Raw genomic sequence first — 22,749 nt, forward strand, 5'->3', positions numbered from 1 at the left:
TACAATTTATATTTGTAAATTGTAGTTATGCTGAAATAAAAAAAAATATTACAATACTATTTTTGCGTTGTATGAAAATTTTTGTTGCTCCGTATAAAAATTTTTATCAAGCCCTGCCCCCCCCCCCCCCCCCGGTCAAAGGTGTCCCTCTTTACCAATCTGAAAATCTGGTCATCTTAGACTAGCACATATGTGCAAGGGGAACCTTTACCTTTAATGTCTATTTCAAATATAAAATTTAGAAGTAGAAATAGGAGGGTTTTTTTCTTTCGGATGATTCCCTGATCTTGGCCATGGAATTTAGCAAATAACATTCTTCTATGGAATCAGCCAAGGCTTTTCCTGGCCTGATGAACGAGAGGTTATTCTCACAAAGTACAAATGGAAGATTAATGATTGATGGCTCGAAAGTGCACAGCTCAGATTTGGGGAGAGTAAAGTATTCCCTCCTTTATAAAGGCAGCCATTGTCAGGCAATGCCCCACTTGCCTTTCCCAATAGGAAGCATCCAGCGGAGTTGCCAACATGGCATTTGATGGTACCTGGCAAGTCTACACCCAAGAGAAGTATGAAGACTTTCTGAAAGCAATTGGTAAGCTACAGCCTTTTTTTCCCTGCAAAATGAACAGGATCTCTAAAACAGAATCTGAGACTTCTACTGGAGTCCTGATTCCATTTTGAGCATAGTGTCCTCTGACTATGAGGACAACTGGAAAGTTAAGCAATCTACAATGAGGAGCAAGACAGTTATTTAGGATAGTCCTAGAGTTGGGAACAACTAGCACATATGTGCAAGGGGAACCTTTAGTAGTTACTCAGACTCAAGGAGGAAGGAATGGTCCCTACCTGTAGCTAGATATTTCTCAACCTTGGCAATTTTAAGATGTGTGGAGTTGGCTGGCTGGGGAATTTGGGGTTCTATCATCTTCTCTCCCATCTTTCTCAGCCCTATCAGATGATATCATTAAAATTGCCAAAGACATCAAGCCCATAACCGAAATCCATCAGACCGGGAATACTTTTGTGATCACCACGAAAAACCCCAACAAATCTGTTACGAACACATTCGTGTTGGGAAAAGAAGCAGAAATGACCACCATGGATGGAAAAAAAGTTAAGGTGAGTCATACTCAACTACTTGACATTTTATTGTACACTGCTCATAGTCCCCCTCAAAGAGAGGTGGGCAGTTCAAAAATATGAAAAGATTAATGGATGGATGGATGGATGGATGTCTTCTTGCCTTGAAAATCTTAAGGCTAGTTATGGAGACTCCAAATTTGGAATCGGTCATCTTATTTTATTTTTTTATAATTTTCTGGACAGACTATAGGAAACGTCTATGGAGATTCTTGTTCAGCCAGGTCACCGTTGTCCAAAATGTGCTTTTTCCAAAATCTGGACTTTCTTTTTTTTTCTTTGAAAATATTTTATTTCTCATCCAAGTTAGAACTGAAGAAACTTCTTGGATATGAAGCAAAACATTTCAAAGGAAAAAAATCAAGAAAGTCCAGTTGCCTTTTGGAAAAAGCACTTTTGGGATGGCTGCAGGAAACCTTTGCTGCTGCAATCTATGGCAAAACATCTCTGCATTTTATTAACTCAAGGTTGTAACTGCAGCACTATTTTCTTTTTCCCAAAAAAACTTTCATCTTTTCATAACATTATCCTTACAGTTTCTGGTGGATTGGAGCTAGTTGCTGTTAGCCATCTACACGTTTCTTGCTGTTTGATCCATGTTCAGTAATGGTTTCATTGTTTTACAGTGCACAGTAAATCTCACGGATGGAAAATTAATAGCCAAGTCAGACAAATTCATCCACGAGCAACAAATTGTAGGCAATGAAATGGTGGAGGTAAGTCAATGTTCATTGTTTAATAGACAGGAAGAGTAAAAAATTATTTCCCCCCAGGAAGATAGGGTAAGAAGTTGATTCAAATGGCTATGGTTCGCTGACACAGCCCTAGTGAATATGGAACCCCTATTCCCTCAATTAATCCTAGAAATAAAGAGGAACTTTCTGACAGTGAGAACAATCAACCAATGGAACAGAAGTTGCCTTCGGAAGTTGTGGGAGCTTCATCATTTGAGACTTTTTGTCAGAAATGGTGTAGGGTCTCCTGCTTGAGCGGGGGGTTGGACTAGATGACCTATAAGGTCCCTTCCAACTCTGTTAATCTGATTGAACCCAGTTTTCTCAGTCTGCATGATGTACAAGCTGAGAGTTTAGCACACACTAGACTGAAATTTGCTGGAGAACAATGGTGTCACTCTCTTGGACCTGCAGGAAGAATGAAGTCAACCCAGACTGTTCATTGGAAGAACGAATTGTAAAGCTAAAGCTGAGATCACGATTTCTCAACCATGGCAACTTTAAGACCTGTAGACTTCAACTCCCAGAATTCCCCAGCCAGTCATGCTGGCTTAGGAATTATGGGAGTTGAAGTCCCCAGGTCTTATAGTTTGCCATAGTTGGGAAACTCTGGCTTAGATGTCACAGATACATAATACAAGTCAAAGAATCATTGGTGATCATGATCATTCAGTTTTGGTTTCCACACTATAAACAAGATGTTGAGGCTTTAGAAAGAGTGCAGAGAAGAGCAATAAGGATAATTAGGGGACTGGAGGCTAAAACATATGAAGAACAGTTGCAGGAACTGGGCATGGCTAGTCTAGTGAAGAGAAAGACCAAGGGAGACATGATAGCAGTCTTCCAATATTTGAGGGTTGCCATAGAAAGGATGGGATCAACCTATTTTCCAAAGTACCCAAAGGCCAGACAAGGAATAATGGATGGAAACTGAACAAGGAAAGATTCCACTTGCAAATAAGGACAAATTTTCTGGCAGGGAGAGCAATCAACTAATGGAACAGAAGTTACCTTCTAAAGTTATGGGAGCTTCATCACTGGAAGCTTTCAAGAAGAGACTGGACTGGCCCCTGTCAAAAATGGTGTAGGGTCCCCTGCATGGTTGGGGGGTTGGACTAGATGACGTTCAAGGTCCCTTCCAATTCTATTAAATCTGTATGTTGGAAAAATCAAAGGCCATTGAAAAAAATGACTACATACTCTCTGTCAGCCCGCCTCCCCCAACAGACCAAATCAGGAAGGCTAAAATTACCTGCATGGACATTGCATATAATAACACAATCTTACTAGTCCATGCTATCTCTGCCTTCTTTCATTTTAGTGAAAGAGGGAAGTATCTGCCAGAGTCACTCGCAGACATAATCTCATTGTTCTGGATTTAGAAATGTTCCCCTCCCTTTTGCTTGGGTAATGGTTTTTGCAGATTTCTAGCAAAGTCAACTTCCTTATTCACTACACTCAGGCATGGAAAAAAACTGCATAGTGTATTCACATAGGCATCAGGAGTTATTAAAGGGATTTACTATCAGAGCTATAAAATAACTACCATTACTTGTAAATTGTAACCTCCACCTATACAGGTGATCTCTTTGTTTTTCTTTTAATGAATCCAAGACAAATCTCTAAGATAGGTAAAAATGGTGTTCAAAAGTAAAAGGGATGTGGCACACATAAAAAATAGTGGAAAGAACCAACCTAGAAACAAGAAGAAATTTCCTGACAATTAATCAGTGGAATAGCTTGCCTCCAGAAGTTGTGAGTGCACCATCACTGGAGGCTTTTAAGAAGAGATTGGACAGCCATATGTCTGATTTAGTATAGCCTTTATTGTCATTGTACAAAATAAATACAATGAAATTGATTTTAGCCTAATGGTGCAATTCATGAGAACAAATACAAACAGCATAAATAGTATAAAGAATAATCCCAATGCAAGTAATTAGAGGGAAAGAGAAAAGAAAAAGAAAGAAAAAGAAAAACTAGTCATACGTTTCTGCGTGTGCATGGAGTGATTGTGGTTGTGTTTAAGAGTCTGACAGCCCAAGGATAGAAACTATTTTTAAACCTATTTGTTCAGCCAAGATGATGACTGTCTACACTCAAGCAAGCAAGTTTTCTTGTATGCTTGTGTAGCAGAAAATGAGACAAGACCAGCTCTTTGTCCAAGGGAGGGAATAGGAAGAAGGAGGGCTTGATCCACCCAAGAACACAGGATCCTGACCAAATCCCTGGTAATCTCTCATATGCAAGGTTGCCACCTATCCAATACATATTATCTGGGGCAATCCACACTTCTGATTTACTACCCAGATAATGAAGTATGGTGGTATCAAAGTTTTCAGGCTCTGTTCCATTATTGGGTGACGTCCAGAATTTATATTCCTAGTCCCAGAGCCCTAAACATATGAGGTCTCCCACCGGTACACTCTGGTTTCTTGTAAAACAGTTCCTTCCTTTTGCATCTTGGAGCGAAGGAAAGGGACGCGACAAAACGGGTATGCAAAGCAACCTTTATTTGGAACAGAGTAACTACGATTCAACGTGGCGTGGTTCGCGCCAAACATTTATACCCCCGGGTTTGAACGAGGAGCCAATGGGGCGTCGAGTGGCTCGACCTATCAGGGCGAGGATTGAACCGGCTCCGCCCGGGAACCAATCAGAAAGGGAGTTCTTCCCGCGCTTGTATTTCCCGCGCTAGTATTCAACACCCCTCCCCCCCTAGTCAAAGAGTTCCTTAGGAAGGGCAAACATAGTCTTTCAAATAGGTGGGACGGTGACGTTCCCGTCCCGACCTTCGTGGCTCCCCGGCGGTTATCGTCGGGGGGGAAACCGCCGGCGGAGGTGTGTCCGTGGTGGGGCGGTGGATCTGCGACGCGGTCCCAAAAAATGGCGCTGGCCCCGGGCCCGGTGCCCGATGTCCGTTTGCCCGGGTGGGCGTCTCCGTGGCAACAGGAGTGCCCGACAGTGGCCCCGTGCAGTCTGGTTGGGGTGTAGGTTCAGAGTCTCGATAAGGGCTTCGAGGAAAGGAGTAGCCGGGTGAGGCGCGTCTGTCCGCAAAGTTCGTAACAGCTTGTCCCCTGTTCCCCGAGTGGAGGCGGTCCGTTGGGGGGAAAGTCATTGAGGGTGGCTCATGTTGAGAGCGGGTGTCTGAGAGGTTCGGGCCGTCTGCTTCCGCGGGGAGGCGTCGCCTTAACTGGTCCACGTGGCGCCTCCATTGTGTTCCGTCGGCCAGGCCGACCCTGAAGGAACAGGGGCCAGTCAGGGCTGTGATGGTTGCGGGAACCCACCGTGGATCCCCAGAAAAGGAGCGGGCCCATACAGGATCCCCTAACTTAAATGCGTGGGAAGGGAGGGCCCCCAGGTTGCTCGGCAGATCCCCCGCGTAAAGTGGATGGAGCCTGTCTAGGGGGGTTCGCAATCTCCTACCCATCAAGAGCTCCGCAGGACTTTTATTAGTCGTTGGGCAGGGAATGGAGTGCTGGCTCAAGAGGTAGGCCGCCACTCTTTCTTGCCAGTCGCCCTGGTCCATGCGGCCTAACGCTTCTTTGGCAGAGCGAACGGCTCGCTCCGCCCGGCCGTTGCTAGCTGGGTGATACGGGGCTGTGGCTGCGTGTCTGATTCCTTGTTCGGCCAGGAATTCTTGGAACGTGGTGGAGGTAAACTGGGGCCCATTATCTGAGACTATCACATCCGGTAACCCATGGGTGGCGAACATCTTACGAAGGGCCCTCACTGTACTCTCTGCTGTGGTGGAGGTCATGATTACCAGTTCCACCCACTTGGAGTAAGCATCGACTACTATCATGAAGTTTCGGCCGTGGAAGGGGCCGGCAAAGTCAATGTGTAAACGGGACCATGGGCCTCTGGGGATTTCCCACTCACGTGGGGCGGCTGTGGGGGGATTCGGCCTAGAGTTTTGGCAGATCCTGCATCGGCCTACGTAGTCTGCAATTTCCGAATCTAGCAAGGGCCACCACACATAGCTACGGGCTAAGGCTTTCATTCGCGCTATGCCTGGGTGGTTTTTGTGGAGTGCGGGCAGGATTCGTGCCCGCAGAGCTGTGGGGATCACTACCCTATCCCCCCAGATAAGACAACCCCCGTGAAGGGCGAGTTCGGCTTGTCGTGCTTTAAATGGTCGGAATGCTTCCGCTACCTTTTCCATGGGCCAACCCCTCAAAACCCATGAAGCTACTTGGGATAGGACGGGGTCAGCCTTTGTGCAAGCTGCGACGTCCGCGGCCGAGACGGGGAGGTCGGATTCGGCGATGGACAGGGTAGAGAGAGCGGGCACATGGGCTGTGTCCGTCTCTGGCAAGGGGCAACGGCTCAGGGCGTCTGCGTGCCCTAGCTGCTTACCCGGACGGTATAACAGCGTATACGAATACGCTGTTAGGAACTCCGTCCAGCGTGTCATGCGGGGAGACAAAATGGGGGGGGTTGGCTTGTCGCCTGCCAGTAGCCCCAGGAGCGGCTTGTGATCCGTGACAAGGGTGAAATTCCTACCATAGAGGTAGTCATGGAACCGCTTAATGCCGGACACTGCAGCCAGGGCTTCTTTATCGATTTGGCTGTAGTTCCGCTCCGTGGAGGAGAGTGTCCGGGAATAAAAGGCTATGGGGGCCTCTGAGCCGTTCGGGAGGGCATGGCTCAGGACCGCCCCTATGCCATAGGGAGAGGCGTCGCAAGTCAAAACTAGGGGCATCCTATCGCTATACTGGATTAGGACTGCCGACGAGGTCAAAATGTCTTTTATAGCCGCGAACGCGTGCGCTTCACGGCTACCCCATTGCCAGGCCGCTGACCGGTCAAGCAGTCGGTGTAGCGGCTCAGCTAGCGACGCCTTGTGGGGAATAAAAGGGGCATAGAAGTTTAAAAGCCCCAGGAACGCCTGCAATTCCGCCCTAGAGGTGGGTGCGGGCGCGTTTTTGATGGCGGCAACTTTGGAGGGAGGTATTTTTAGGTATTTAGGTATTTATTGGGATTTATATGCCGCCCTTTTCCCTGAGGGGACTCAGGGCGGCTTACAACGACAAGGGAGGGGAGGTGCAAGGTCAAAACAAAACAATATGTGAACAACAGAAAAGTAATAAAAACCCAACTTTCATTCAACAGTCAGACACTCGGGCGGGTAATTAGGAACCTATCCCCAGGCCTGCTGGGAGAGCCAGATCTTGAGGGCTGCGCGGAAGGTCTGGATAGTGGTGAGGGTGCGGATCTCCATGGGGAGCTCGTTCCATAGGGTCGGAGCAGCAACAGAAAAGGCTCTCCTCCGCGTGGTCGCCAGTCGGTATTGACTGGCAGATGGAATTCGGAGGAGGCCCAGTCTGTGAGATCTAATTGGTCGATTTAGGGAGGTAATCGGCAGAAGGCGGTCTCTCAAGTACCCAGATCCACTACCATGGAGTGCTTTAAAGATGGTCATCAGTATCCTGAAGCGCACCCGGAGACCAACAGGCAGCCAGTGCAGCTCGCGGAGGACAGGTGTAACGTGGGCGAACCGAGGTGCGCCCACTATCACTCGCGCGGCTGCATTTTGGACTAGCTGTAGTCGCCGGATGCACTTCAGGGGCAACCCCATGTAGAGCCCATTGCAGTATTCCAGTCTAGAGATCACAAGGGCTCGAGTGACTGTTGTGAGGGCCCCCCGATCTAGGTAGGGCCGCAACTGGCGGACCAGGCGAACCTGGGCAAATGCCCCCCTGGTCACAGCTGACAGCTGACACAGCTGAGTGGGGTGGATGCCCTGGGCATCAATGAGGAATCCCAAGAATTCTACTTTGGGAACAGCAATTTCGCATTTGCTGCGCTTAAGTTTCAGTCCTGCCTCCCTAAAACGTGTGAGAACCTCCCGTAGTAATTTCAGGAGTTCCGAGTGGCTGGGGGCTGCGACCAGGACATCGTCGAAGTAGGGAACGACGCCTGGGAGCCCGTGGAGCAACCGCTCCATGAGGCTCTGAAAAATTCCCGGGGCAACCGAAACGCCGAATTGGAGGCGGCGGCAACGGAAAGCCCCGCGGTGGGTGACGATGGTCTGGGCTGTAGCCGCATCGTCGTCTACGGGAAGCTGCTGGTAGGCCTGCGCCATGTCTAGCTTGGCGAAAATGCGGCCTTGCCCTAAGGAGTGGAGTAGGTGTTGCACTACGGGAACCGGATATGGATTTGCCTGCAGGGCCAAATTGATGGTCGACTTATAGTCGGCACATATCCTCACCGATCCGTCGGGTTTAACCGGGAGGACTATGGGGGTTTCCCAACGGGCGTGATCTACGGGCTCGATTACCCCCTGCTCTATAAGCTTATCAAGTTCAGCGTCTACCTTTGCTCTCAATGCGAAGGGGACCCTGCGTGCCTTCAGCCTAATGGGAGCGACCTGGGGATCGAGGCAGAGGGAAATGGGGGTGCCCTTATAACAGCCCAATTTCCCATCGAACACATCTGCGAACTCATCTAGGACGCTATCTACGGTGAGTGGGACTACCCTGTGCACCCCCTCTATGGTGAGGCCCAAGGCGGGAAACCAATCCAACCCAAGGAGAGCGGGCAGATCGTCCCTGACGATTAGGACTGGAAGTTTCCCCTTAAAGCCCCCGTATTCCACCCGGATGTGGAATATTCCTGCCGTGGGGATCCCATTTCCCTGGTAGTCTAGGAGGGAGACCCCGACGGGGCGCAATTGGCTCTGGGGGACCCCGGGACAAAGACGGGAAAACAAAGCCCAAGATAGGAGGGAACGGGAAGACCCGGAGTCCACCTCCATTCGACAAAGCTGACCTTCGAGCCGGACGGCGGTGCTGATTTTGCGATTGCCGGCGGGAACGTGGGAAGCCTGGTAGACCACGTAGTCGGCGCCGGAGGGCTGGTAGGTTGAGTGGCAGTCCTCGGCCCGCCTCGCAGGACGTGGCTGTTGGCGGCGCTGGGGTGTCTGGCGCTGGTCGCTGGGCTGCATGAACGATGGGGCTGGCACGAGAGCCCGGCAGACCCTGGCGAGGTGTCCTTCCCCTCGGCAACGGCGGCAGACGGCGGAACGGAACGGGCAGGATGCGCGGCTGTGGCGGCCGCCGCATCCGCGGCAAGGCGTGTTTGAGGCTGGCTGAGCGGGCGTCGGTGGTTGCTGGTGCGGCCTCCGCTTCGGCTGCATCCTCATTTGTCCGACGGTTTCCTCCTCCTCCTCCTCGTCTTCGGCAGGAGAGAGGTCGTCGACGAGGTTCGTCTGGGTGAGGGGCCCCGCGGCGGTTTGCGCGGGGTTTGTCAGCTGGAGGCGTTCGATGTCGGCCGTGGATTGTTCGGATAGCTCCGCTGCTCGTGCGGTCTCCACGGCTTGCACCAAGGTGATTTTGTGGTTCCGGAGCATGCGGCTGCGCAAATGCACGTCGCGGACCCCGCATACAAACTGCTCCACGAGGTTCTCCTCCAGGTCTGCAAAATCGCATTGGGCGGCCACTGTGCGCAAAGCCTCTAGGAACTGGCTGATGGATTCGTCGGGCTTCTGCACCCGGCGGCGGAAAGTGAAGCGGCGTGCGATCAGAGAGGGTGAGGGAGCGTAATGGTTCCTCAGCCTGGACATCAGCTCGTCCCACCCGAGTTTGTAGGCTGGCCTCGGGGCGGCCAGGGCTCTCGCAGAGGCGAACATGGAAGGCTCACAGCAGGACAGGAAGAAGCTGCATTTCTCCTCGTCGGTCTGTGCTTGGTTCCTTGATGCGATTAGGTAACACTCGAAACGCTCCATGAAGCCATCCCATGATTCTCCGGCGGATCCGAATGGCGCGAAAGGAGGGAGCGCTGATGCCATCGTGGTTTGGAGCCAGAGAGGGGGAGGAAGAAGGTGGAGAAAATTTTGCGTTCGCTGCCGGCGTTCTCAGTCTGAGGATAGCGTTCGTGCTGGTTCAGACGCGGTGGCAGCTGGCTTGTTCTTCTCCGTGGTCGTGGGAATCGGAATCCCACCTTCGTCGCCAGTTTTGCATCTTGGAGCGAAGGAAAGGGACGCGACAAAACGGGTATGCAAAGCAACCTTTATTTGGAACAGAGTAACTACGATTCAACGTGGCGTGGTTCGCGCCAAACATTTATACCCCCGGGTTTGAACGAGGAGCCAATGGGGCGTCGAGTGGCTCGACCTATCAGGGCGAGGATTGAACCGGCTCCGCCCGGGAACCAATCAGAAAGGGAGTTCTTCCCGCGCTTGTATTTCCCGCGCTAGTATTCAACACTTCCCACTAAGTTGGTTGACAGAGTCCAGATAATATCGGCAAAGCGAGTTCTGGCTGTGATGTTTCTTGCTCTAAACATGTTATTGAATATCTGTGGGCTAGCTTCCAAGGCTTCCCATGGCCACTGTTCTCCCATTTTCGTACCACCACACACAAAACAGTTTTTTCTTCTTCAATACTAGCCAACCCTATGGATCTTTTCCTTTTCTATCTATTCCAATTACAAATTCTTTATATTGTGGTCCATTTTCCAGTGATTAATTGGTGTATAAACACCTTACACCCAACACACAAAACACAATCGATACAATGAGAAGAACAACAATATCCACAAGTACAATTACAAAACCAAGACATCCGGGAGGGCACGCAATGGAATTTGTTCAATCATAGTTTTCTGCAATTGAGGGAAGAGCATTAGCAACCTATCGGTAGCATGATTGTCCACCAGACCATTAAGTCCATTGAAACTTCAGCTTCAGTGGGTCTCCTTGGTGAGACTCCACCTTCCATTCCTTTAGGGCTGGCACAGGCTCTCTCATTCAGAAGTAATTGTCAGCAGTCCGAAATGCAGTCTCAGTAGTTTACAGGACAATTAAAGGTCCTTCCCAACTTGGACTTTGTTTTCCATCTCTCCAAGTCTTTATCAGCACCCACTGTCCTGCTTTTAACTGGTGCACTGCAAAGTTCAAGGGTGGCGTTTTGCACATGAATGCCTTTCTGTCTTAAGAAAGAAAAACATTTGGACAGTTCCTGTACATATTTTCTAAACATTTTGTCTTTTACTTCAATGTTTGGTAGACCTTCCCTCCCCATATTTGGTATTCCAAATAACAGTGATCAGGCACCCTCTTCTACTCTCAAGCAGAGTAGGTACACAACACTATATTATACTTGCCTGCCGGCAGGTCTTGCATTCCCTCTCGTCCTTGCCAGGATTTGTTCAGATTTTCTCCTTTCCCTTTCTCGCACAAAGGGTCCTTGGGCTGACTGGGATTTCCCTCGACGGTGGAAGGTGTCCTCCCCCATTCCTCCGAAGCAAGAAGCCTCATGGTGCCAGAGGTACCCGGGGCTCGGATCCTTCCGCCAGCGTGGGGTCCTGGTCGTCCGGAGCGAAAGATCGCCTGGTTGTCCCATTTGGGGTGCCTGAAATGTAGCAGAAAATGCCTTTTAAAAGACCAGCTCTTTGTCAGAGGGAGAGGTTTATTTGCGCAAAAGTTCAGGAGCGATTGGTCAAGCAAAACCTGAACCCCGAAGGGCAGTTGTTTACAGTCTTTTATACTCTTAGGCAACTTATCGATCATCCCAAAGTACCTGGCTTTCCTGTGTCATGTAGACCTAGTACACAATCTCCCCAGAGACATGACATTCATTACTCATTTACCTCCCCACAGGGGGTATTGGTACCAATATCCTGTTTCATTTGTTTTAGTTAGGTGAAGCAAACAGAACAACTAATCTTAAGGGTAATTATTCCTTTTCCCATTCCACATGGTAAAGAAACTTTAATAATTATAACTAGAGTGTAGACTCTACACTCATGTCAAATTCTCTTTGACTTGAGTGTAGAGAATAAGGAAGTTGACTTTACCAGAAACCTGCAAGAATCATTACCCAAGGAATGGGTAATAATTTAAACGGGGTTGGACTAGAAGACCTCTAAGGTCCTTCCAACTCTGTTATTCTGTTAAAAAGGGAAAGAAACAAAAGCAAAGATTTTTAGCATCTACGCTTGTTTGATGTAAAAAGAAGGGCCTTGGAGAAACTTTGTTACTGAAATTAAGAAACAGAAATAAGAGTGGAAGTAAATTCTTAAAAAAATAAAATTCCTGTATTTTATCAACTAGTTCAGTGCCTCACCTTTTGAAATGCCATTGATTCAAAGATACATACATTTTCCTCCTAGTTCTTGCCTGCTGCAATTTTAAAGAGTTATACTTGTGGTATTATATATTTTGTCATACCTACAGAAGCTTTACATTGGCTAATTGAAAATCATTTTAATTTCAAAGGCCCCCTCTCTTCATTTTTCTCCCACAGACTATTTCCTGCGGCTCAGCCTCTTACACCCGAAAGAGCAAGAAGATTTAAACCAAAAGGGAGAGAACTTTATTGTGTGTGTTTTTTTTTGTAGGTGCTTCTGTACATGAGACATTAAAAAAAAACCCACTGTCGATATCAGTTCATTTCCTTTTAATCAAAAACAATAGATTTTAGAATGACCAAGCATTTATTTATCTGTTCTGATACACTATTGAAGAAAAAGTAGAAAAAGGCTGGGGCAATATATTTATTATTATTTAATTTTATTCATTTTGATACACTACGGAAGAAAAAGTAGTAAAGATGTATTTATGTATGTGTTTATCATCTAATTAAATAATCTATTTACATGTTTAAATGATTGAGCCACCAGCCTCAGAACTGGGAGCGCAGTTGAGAGGTAGCAACATCTGCAGTAAACCACAATGGCACAAAAGGGACTATCCACATGCTGTGAGATCATCCTACAAATGCCACCATGAGGTACCTGCATTGCAGCATCATGTGAAAATATGTAAATCGCACCAATTGGGAAATGTTGTCCTCACATGCGTGTCCATCTTCTTCTTTTTCTTTGTGCTGCAGATGGTAAAGAAATTATTTGCCACAAAACTAGCCAGGTGTACCTGCAAGGTTATGTTTAGAAAAGGCAAGAAGGTGGAACTTGGATGGCATCCTTGCCACTTCACCTTCTTGGTCAGACCATGAGTCTCCTTCTGGAACAAACGTAACTCCACTTGAGACTATGGTTGAATAAGCACATCCTAGTGACTTCCTTTTCAGGTGGGGCTTGTCAGAAACCCCCCAGCATTCTTCTACTTTCTCTACCACCTGAGGGATGAGGTCCAGGTCCATTCCTCTATTCATTCAGGGCACAGATTAAGAATCTCCCAAATTTTATTATGGGTCTCCTCCAACATTTTGGTCTTGGTCAGACACACAAGGACACATAAATTGGTGTTCCCATGTGAATGCATATACGAGCAAGCTTAGAGACGTAGTTAATTTCAACAAGGAATTTCAAATGGGGCAGTTGCATTAGAAATTTCACATCTGGTCCTTTACACATTTCTAAGCAAGTGGAAAACTCACAAATGTTTTTGCAGAAGGCACCTCCACCCAGTGTCTTATCCTGGTTTTGCATTCTATCACCCTGATCTCAATTCATGTACCTGGCCAGCAGACTTTTACAAACCTTGGCTTCCAGCTGAGGTTACTAAATGCCGGAAACCCACCACTGGTCTGGACCAAATGTAATTTCTAATGTTGGATTTTCCCCCTTACCAGAGGGAGCCCCCTTGTGAAGTACTGTGAAGCTGTTACCATGGCAACCCCATTGCGTTGCACAGTACAAGTCATTTTACAGCAATACAGTAGAAGCCATGTTAAGGCACAACAGGCTGTATCTTAACAGAACACACACACTGAAGGGTATTAGAGGTGTCTAGTATTTTTCCTCCAGAGAGTAAGTCATCTGTGTACCAGGTTTGGTTAAAATTGCTGAAGGTGTTCCAGAGTTATGCTGGAACACACACACACACACACACACACACACAGCCATTTTTATAGAAAGAGAGAGAAGAAGCGGGAGAGGGAGGAGGAGGAGGAGGAGGAGGAGGAGGAGGAGGAGGAGGAGGAGGAGGAGGAGAAGAAGAAGAAGAAGAAGAAGAAGAAGAAGAAGAAGAAGAAGATTGAGAGCTGCCTATACACACACACACACACACACACACAGCCATTTTTATAGAGAGAGAGAGAAGAAGCGGGAGAGGGAGGAGGAGGAGGAGGAGGAGGAGGAGGAGGAGGAGGAGAAGAAGAAGAAGAAGAAGAAGAAGAAGAAGAAGAAGAAGAAGAAGAAGAAGAAGAAGAAGAAGATGATGATGATGATTGAGACCTGCCTATGTCCAGAAGTGGTGTGGCATGGTGATGTGATCATTGTTATTCAAGAATCTCTTAAGACTTTCATGGGCGTTGCTCCATGGGTTGCTGGATATAAGAAACAATTCATTCAATTGGGTTGCAGGAACCAGTCAGAAATGTTGCTCTTATATCAGCTTTCCTGTTGCATAACAGGAAGGTGACCAGGACCATGAGTAACTGCCTGAAGAACTTCCTGATCAAGGAAACTGCACAAGTGGACCTCTGTTTTTCTCTTCTTTTCTTACCGTTCCTCTCAGGAGCATTTTGTTCTTCCATTTCTGGAAGAAGCCAGTTGGGTTGAGTGATCAAGGCACCAGGCTAGAAACCAGGAGACAGTGAGTTCTAGTCCCACCTTAGGCATGAAAGTTGGCTGGGTGACTTTTGGACCAGTCACTATCCCTCAGCCCAAATCACCTCACAGGGCAGTTGTTCTGAGAAAACTAGGAGGAAGAAGTATTGCCACCTTGAGTTATTTATAAACAATGATAAAGGCGGGATGAAAATAGATAAATAAACAAGCGTCATGATAGAAAAGGCTGCTCTAAGATTCATGAGAACATCTGGAAGAGCTGAGGTGACCAAATGAACTCCTCTCTGGTGCCTTTCTCTGGAGCATCTTTGGGTAATTAAAAACTGTAGGCGGCTATAATCCGAGAATAGCACACTTCCCAAAGAGGGAACATGGCAAAGAACATCATAGGGACTAGTGACAGAAAGCAACCTCTCCAATTCACCTTTTGTAAGTATATTTCTCTGTGTGAGTGATGGAAAGAGAGAGAAAGACAGAGAATCAGGCCCATCAGGGCAGCCATTTTCTGAGAGTACCTGAGATATAGTCCCTACTTGCATCTACTCTGGACAATGGTTCAAAGGTCCTTGTTTTCCTGAATGAAGCTGTGAAAAATTCCTCCAAAATGTCAGCTTATCCTCCCCCACTGTTCAACTGAGATTCAGCCTACAGATGAAACTCAGATGCTATTTGGGTCTTGTAGCCTCTACATGACATGCAATGCCCCTCCATCCTCTAGACCAGTGGTTCCCAAATATGGCACCTTTTAAGATGTATGGACTTCAGTTCCCAGAATCCCTCAGCCAATACAGCAGTGTTTCTGCTAAGATGTGTGGAGTTCAATTACCATGCTGGCTAGGGGATTCTGGAAGTTGAAGTCCACACATCTTATGGTTGCTAGGGTTGACCATGATGTTCATCCAATATTAAACAATGTACAACTTCCCTGCAATGTTGATCCCCTGACAATGGTCTAGATCAGTGGTTCCCAACTGATTTTGTGGGCCATGCCTCCCCTAAGCATCTTTAAAATCCTGATTGCCCCCCACCCCCTATAATTCTCACTTTACTCAAAAAGTGAACTCTACTCACACAGAGGAAACCTAACAGGCCATTAACTTGGTTTAAACAAGGTCCAAATGCCCCCCCCCCATTAAAAATCAAATTGATCCCCTGTGGGGCATGAGAGCCACTGGTCTAGATGACAAGAGAAATAACAAACATTTTTTCTTTTCCTCTGGTCTAGTACATAAATACTAATATCACTTCAGATAAGGACAGATACTAATTAAAATTGAATTGAATTTGGGAGAAAGATGCTGATGTCGCGATGGCATGACATGTGATCTTGGTGCTCCAAGATCACAGTCAATATTTCTGCCACTTGGATGGTCCATTCAGACCTAAATTGTCCCGTAGAGATGGTGATTGAGAAGGGCACCTCCTGCTGATTTCAGGGACACCGCAAAGTCCCTGAAAGATCCAGGAATAGTCTTTATGTCCGGTGACAGAAACGCAGCTAATGAAGCTGCTGAAGTTGGGACACCTCCGGAACAGGAAGAAAGCGAAAAGAGAAAGTGTATCGAATTGGTGAGGAAATTTTATTATTAGAAAAAGAGACTTACCCCAAAAAATTAAGTTAAATTAAAATTGAAGACAGAAGACTGTAAGTGGCAAAATTAATCTACATTAAACTTAATGTGTTATCCTGTTTCTAATTTTTTTTTCATGGCTGGAATTTTTGCAAAGGCTCCCTATTTTTTAAACTGAATGGATTAATTCCTTCTTCTTTTTTTCACTTTTGCTTACACTTATGAATTAATTTTTTCCTTCTTTTTTTATAATGCTTGATTGATTGATTGATTGGATTGTTTCTGATCCCCATTTAAGGGTTTTTTCCCTTTCTTAAGCTTGGAATATAAAGAAGATAATAAGAATAATTATAAAGAGGCTTGTAACAACAGGAGGAAAAGAAGTTACATTGCCACTTAGAGGCTGGATACATTGTTTTTTCTTCTTTCTCTTTGATCACTTGAGATTCAAGGTTGTTGATCACTTGAGACTCAGCTTGTTTACTGAGAGTGATAGTAGGAAGAGCACAAGTTGTTAATACAAGTGCTTTTTGGGAGTTCTATCACTAGCTATTGGAGAGAAGACAACATTTTGACTTGAAATATAATAAATGAACCTGTTTGAAGTTTATTAAAATAGCCTTGAACCCTATAGTGGCAGTGCCTGAAAAATTGGAAGAATGGCTCAGCAGGAAAAAGAAACTGTAATATTGCAAATGATTATGTTTGAAATCCAAAATCTATTAGATGTGACAGAGAGAATTGAAAAGAGATTGAAGAATATGGAATACAAAACAAAAAAATTGGATGGAGAAACTGAGGATGCTTACCAAATGAAGAAAGTGGAGGATAGAGTTCAAAAGATGGAAGGAAAAAATGAGCAAAGAGATAAGAAAACTGTGGATACTGACAACAAAGTGAGCATGGTTGGTAATGGCAAGAGTGGAATATGGAAAGGGGAGATAGATGGACTGGAACTCTACTCCAGACTTCAAAGCACAGAAGAAGAAAAGAGAGAAAAATTGATGGAGCTGAGGAGAGAAATCTTGACAGAAGCACCAGTGATAACCAAAGATATGCTGATGGAAAGAACAGATGCTGGGTTTCAAGCTTTTATGAGATGCAAAATGAACAACATGTTGCGAAGAGAATTTATACAAGATTTATTAAGAAAGTAACTAGAACATTAATGCTACAAATGGGATATAAGACCGTACTATTACTGAAAAGATACAGGTTGATGCAATGAAAATGTATAATAAAAACTGCTAAATTTAGTTTACTAGTAGTATGTATAAAATGAAGTGACAATAGCTATAGTTAAATAATGATTAATAATGACAACAATGCATTTAGATATATTAGTTTGATAATATGAAATTTTATATAAACAACACATGGAGATTATAAGAGTAGGTTTAAAAGTTTTATCTAGAATATGTTATAAAGATGTATTGTGATTGGATGATCTTAAGATGATTTAATAGAATGTTATCATATAATCCTGTTTTAGATTTTGAATATTATATATAAAAGGATGTAAAAACAATTATAGTCAAATTAAGGTTGATATAATAATTGTGATATACATGAATATATGTGGATTTAAAATATGCGATTTGATATGGAGAGCAGGTGATGACTATGGAAAAGATGCATGGAAATATTGTAACCATCCGACACACTTTCTACAATTTGTAATTTGTAATTTATTTTTATGTTTGTTTGTCTTTGTTCAAAAATAAATAAAAATTGTTTTAAAAATAAAATAAAATTGAATTGAATTCAAGGCTTCCTCATCAGTTGCAATAAGACTGCCTGCCTGTTGGGCAGATAAATACAAATAAGTAAATAAAAAATAAACAATTAAACGTCTCAACACAAAACTAGAGTTGATAACTCTAGGAGCATTTTGATAAACATGCTCGGTCCTTCATGTGGAGTTTTCTTTTCTATTTGGTTTGAGACATTTTGCTGCTTATTGTATTGCTTTTGACTTTATCCCATATTAATAGTCATGCTGCCAAAATGCTGACATATCCCTATATATTAAGGTGACCAGACGTCCCGCTTTTGGCGGGACACCCCCGCTTTCCAATGCGTTTTCCCGCGTCCCGCACGCTTTTTTAAAAAGCATGCTTTTTTTGGCGCTCGCAGCTCCTGCCCATCAGCTGCTAGCTTGCTGGGCTGGCTCATCGTTCTGTTCTCTATCCTACCAGATGAGCCAGCCCAGCAAGCTAGCAGCTGATGGGCAGGAGCTGCGAGCGCCAAAAAAAGCGTGCTTTTAGCCTTTTACCTACTACCTACAAATTTAAGCCAGCCCAGCCTGCCGCTCACTGATTGGATTGGCCTGGACTCCAGCCAATCAGTGAGCTGGCTGGGCGGCAGAAGCCCCTGAACCACTTGGAAGTTGTCTGCGGGCTGCTGCCAGCCAGCGCCCCCAGCTCTCCTGCCGCGGAGTCCGTTCGTGAATCAAAATGGATTGCCGCGGCAGGAGGAGAGGTTGGGGCACTGGCAGCCGCCCGCAGACAACTTCCTCTCGCTTCCGGGGCTCCCGCCGCTCGGCAAAACGCCCCCAAATCTCTTGAATTAGATTCCAGCTGATGCGGCAGAGGCTGCGCTGGCGGGGATGGGCGGGGGGGATGGGACTCCCCACTCACTAAGATCGTAGGACTCAAAGTCCCATCCCCTCCGCCCGTCCCCGCCAGCGCAGCCCCTCAGCCGGAATTTAATTCAAGAGATCTGCGGGTGAAATTACTTTAATCAATGGGCTAAAGTTCTTTCTTTCGCTCGCCCGAGCTCTGATGAGGGGGAAAGAGAGGACTTTCCTTACGCCCGCATCAGAGCTGGGGGGGTGGGAGAAAGGACTTTACCCCATTGATTAAAGTAATTTTACCCGCAGATCCCAACAATGCTGTCAAGATGCGGGCGTTTCCAAAAAGCTCTCCTGGAGCTGGCAAGGGACGTGTGACTGAGGAGCGTCGGGCGCGTGTAGGATTTGCTGGAGAGGAGGACTTGGTGCTGGGTAGGCTCGGAAGGGCTGTGGAGAGCTTTGCGGGGCGGGGGGAGGGAGCGGCGGGGAAATACAGTCTTTGGGGTGGGGAGAAGAAGCAATTAGTCTCTCGACGGGTCACCCCGAAACTGGGTTTGGGGCTGTGAAGTTCCGCTGTTGGGACGCGATGCATCTGTAGCGGAGGAGCGGGATCCCGAGGGAGGCTGTTGCAGAAGAGCGAAATCTGAGATTTCTTCGCTTCTGCGGCAGAATAACGTTTGTTCTTTAGAGGAAGTGGAGGGGAGACCACTACAGTTGCATTTCTTTTCTTGCTGGGGATTTAGAAGTCTTATGTTCACTTTCATTCCCGGGGAAAAAAACAAACCTGAGCCTCCACCGTTGTCCAACCCTCGCGTTTCCTGGCAAGAAATCCATCCCCCATTATGACAAGGTACGCCAGCTTTCGATTGGTTAAGGCATCCTCGGCATCCCCCGGGTGATCTCCGGGCGCCCGGCTTCCCCATCTCCTCTCCTATGGGGAGACGTGCATCATAATGTAAGCCGCCCGGAATTACCTGTGTGTGAGGTGGGCTGCCCTATACATTTGTGTTTGTGTGCTGGAGAGAGAGTGAAAAAGAGAGGGAGAAATAATTATATTAATTAGAAGCGGCAGTGGCGGACGTCGGCAGCGACTGTAACGACTGCTTGGGCGAGGTGCGGAGGAAGAACCGAAGGTCCCTCCCGCCCGCGACGACGGCTCCAGCCATGGACGAGCAGGCTGGCCCCAACAACAACAACGCACTGCTCTTGCCGCCACCGCCGGATGGGAAGCAACCACGCCTGTGTGGCCCATATGCTGCGGTGGGAAGCGAGTCTGCAAGGCGTGGTTGCTTCCCACCCGGAGGTGGCGGCAAGAGCAGCGCGTTGTTGTTGTTGAAGAAGAAGACGCCGGGGCCAGCCTGCTCGTCCATGGCTGGAGCCGTCATCGCAGGTGGGAGGGACCTTCCGTTCTTCCTCCGCACCTCGCCCACGCGGTCGTTACAGTCGCTGCTGACGTCCGCCACTGCCGCTTCCCTCATCTGTCTCGGTTGCTGGAAGCAGTAACAAATGGCGCGTCTGCTCCGCTGTCAGCCCCTTGACAGCCACCCCAGCCGGCAGCTACCGGGCCTCGCTGGAGTCAATTGCAAAACCGCGTTCAGCGCTTTGAGGACCTGAGGCATCTTGGGAAATGCAGTTCCCTATCGGAAAAAATGGAGTAGCTTCGAATTTGTAACAACAACAGAAGATAATAACTTGGTGCTTCACAGGTTACGAAAATCTCAAGTTTGATTTGCACACTGTTTTTTAAAAGTTAGATAAAGAAATTATGCTGTGAAAGCGACTAGAAAGCCCCCCCTCCCCTTCCTGTGTGCGAGAAATGGAAGGAGGGGAAGGAAGGAGGGAGGGGGGAAGGAAAAGAAGAAGGGAGGGGGGAGAAGGTGGAAGGAGAAAAGATGGATGGAAGGAGAAAGAATGGAAGGAGAAGGAGGAAGATGGAAGAAGAAAGGAAGAAAAAGAAGAAGGGAGGGAGAAAAGAGGGAAGGAGGTAGGAAGAAAAGGGGAAGAGAGGGAAAGAGCAGAAAGACAAAGAGGATGAAGTTGATAGGCAAGAGGAAGGAGGAAGGAAGGAAAAAAGAAAAAGAGGGAGAGAGGAAAGAAGAAAAGATGGAACTAGAAAGGAAAGAAGGGAGGGAGGGAGGAAAGGGGAAGACAGGGAAAGAGCAGAAAGACAGAGAAGGTGAAGGTAGATAGGCAGAAGGAAGGAAGAAATAGGAAAGGAGGGAAGGAGGAAGGAACAGAAGCGAAGAGGAAGAGAGAAATGGAAAGAGCAGAAAGACAGAGAAGGTAGATAGGCAAAAGAAATGAAGCTGAAAGAATGGAAGGAGGAAGGAAGAGAAAAAAGGAGGAAGGGAGTGAGTGAGGAAAGAAGAGAGGATGGAAGGAGAAAGGAAGGAAGAGAGGGAAAGAGCAGAAGACAGATAAGGTGAAGGTAGATAAGCAAGAGGAATGAAGGAAGAAGTGAGGAGTCTCGAGGAGGGGGAAAACATTTAGTGACCAAAGTTACAATGGCATTGAAAAAAGTGACTGATGACTATTTTTCACACTTAGCGACCGTTGCGACCATTTTTCACACTTAGCGACTGTTGCAGCATCCTCATGGTCACGTGATCAAAATTTTGTTTGGCAACAGATTCGTATTTATGCTGGTTTCAGTGTCCTGGGGTGACCTTTTGACAAAAAAAATTTTTTTTAATCAAGCCCCCCCCCCCCCCCCCGGTCAAAGGCGTCCCTCTTTTCCAATCTGAAAATCTGGTCACCTTACTATATATGTCCTTCTGAATTGTGCCCATGTGATTGACATTTAACATAAGGTTTCTGTTTATTGCACCAGTTGCTATATAAACATCTAGAAAAAGTTTGCAAACAGCAACAAGCCTCAAAACCTGGTCTGTTTCTTTCCTGCTCGTTGTCTGAACCTTGCACTTTGGCCTTACATTAGCCAAGCTGCCTTGTGACCGATTACGGTTCATCAGCAAATGGTCAGGATGTATGACTATTATTGCAATGCTGGCAATGGGTTGCCATCAACCCACAGGGCGGTCCTTCATTCTTTTCCTCTGCTGGGAAATTGAAATTAAAATGCTGCTTGGGAAACCGAAACCTAAAAATATGGGGGTGGAGGGAGACTGGCTCAATATTTAATAGCTGGGAGGTGCATCATGGAAATGAAGGCAGAACCATCTGCAAAGCTATTGGATATCTGACATTAGCCACACCCACTGTAGATTTTTTTTTGAGCCCATGTACAGGAGACACCTTTAAGAGGTGTGCCAGCTTCATTTAGTAAGAATAACCTGGTTTTGTTTCCTCTATTGGTTTACAAGGTACCGGTGGATTTTAGTCATTTCCTTTTGGGTTACATAACTTTTTGAGCACAGTGGGGGAAACCAGTAGTTCTCAGTTGGCTTGGGGAAAATATGTTCAGATTTGGTACCTGGGCTGCCTAGAAAACAGTAACTGGTTGGAAATGCCAGTTCTGGGGATAATGGTTGGGCGGATTTGGGTCAGAGGTTGTTCGCTGTAGAATCTATTTTCTTACCAGAGCTTCTGTTTTTTTTAATTGCAAGAGTATTCGGCGACTTCAGCTGGTCCAGAATGCAGCCGCGCGAGCGATCGTGGGTGCACCTCGTTTCACCCACGTAACACCTATCCTCCGCGAGCTGCACTGGCTGCCTGTTGATCTCCGGGTACGCTTCAAGGTGCTAGTCGTCACCTACAAAGCCCTTCATGGTATTGGATCTGGGTACTTGAGAGACTGCCTACTGCCAATTACCTCCACTAGACCAATTAGATCCCACAGACTAGGCCTCCTCCGAATTCCATCAGCCGGCCAGTGTCGACTGGCGACTACCCGGAGGAGAGCCTTCTCTGTGGCTGCTCCGACCCTTTGGAACGAACTCCCCGTGGAGATTCGTACCCTCACCACCCTCCAGGCCTTCCGCATAGCCCTTAAAGCCTGGCTGCTCCGACAGGCCTGGGGCTAAAGACTCGCTGCCCCACTTCGAATAGTATGATTGTTGTGGTTTTTTTTAAATTATGTATGGTTTTTATGTTTTTTGTAACTTTGTTTGTTTTTCCCCTCCCTTTGAGTTGTGAGCCGCCCTGAGTCCCTTTCAGGGAAAAGGGCGGCATACAAATAAATTAAATGAATGAATGAATGAAAAATGAGAAAGGGAAGGTGTGGAAAGAGAGGAGAGGAGAGGGAGAGAGCAAGGGGAAGTAGAGAAGAGAGAGAGGACAGAAGGAAGAAGAA

General features: G+C 46.7%; 1 protein-coding gene across 1 annotated transcript; it reads left to right on the plus strand.

Moving 5' to 3' along the window:
* The first annotated feature begins 442 nt into the window (after positions 1-442).
* LOC106551013 (fatty acid-binding protein, liver) lies at positions 443-12,255 on the plus strand. Its single transcript, XM_014069009.2, has 4 exons — positions 443-592; positions 947-1,119; positions 1,767-1,856; positions 12,125-12,255. The coding sequence occupies exons 1-4, from the start codon at positions 526-528 to the stop codon at positions 12,173-12,175; spliced, it is 381 nt and encodes a 126-aa protein (XP_013924484.2). The 5' UTR covers positions 443-525; the 3' UTR covers positions 12,176-12,255.
* The last annotated feature ends 10,494 nt before the right edge of the window (positions 12,256-22,749 follow it).

Source organism: Thamnophis sirtalis, unplaced genomic scaffold (genome assembly GCF_051295495.1).
Source record: "Thamnophis sirtalis isolate CommonGarterSnake01/CBP01778 unplaced genomic scaffold, rThaSir2_p1.2 scaffold_13, whole genome shotgun sequence".
Classification (NCBI taxonomy): Eukaryota; Metazoa; Chordata; class Lepidosauria; order Squamata; family Natricidae; genus Thamnophis; species Thamnophis sirtalis.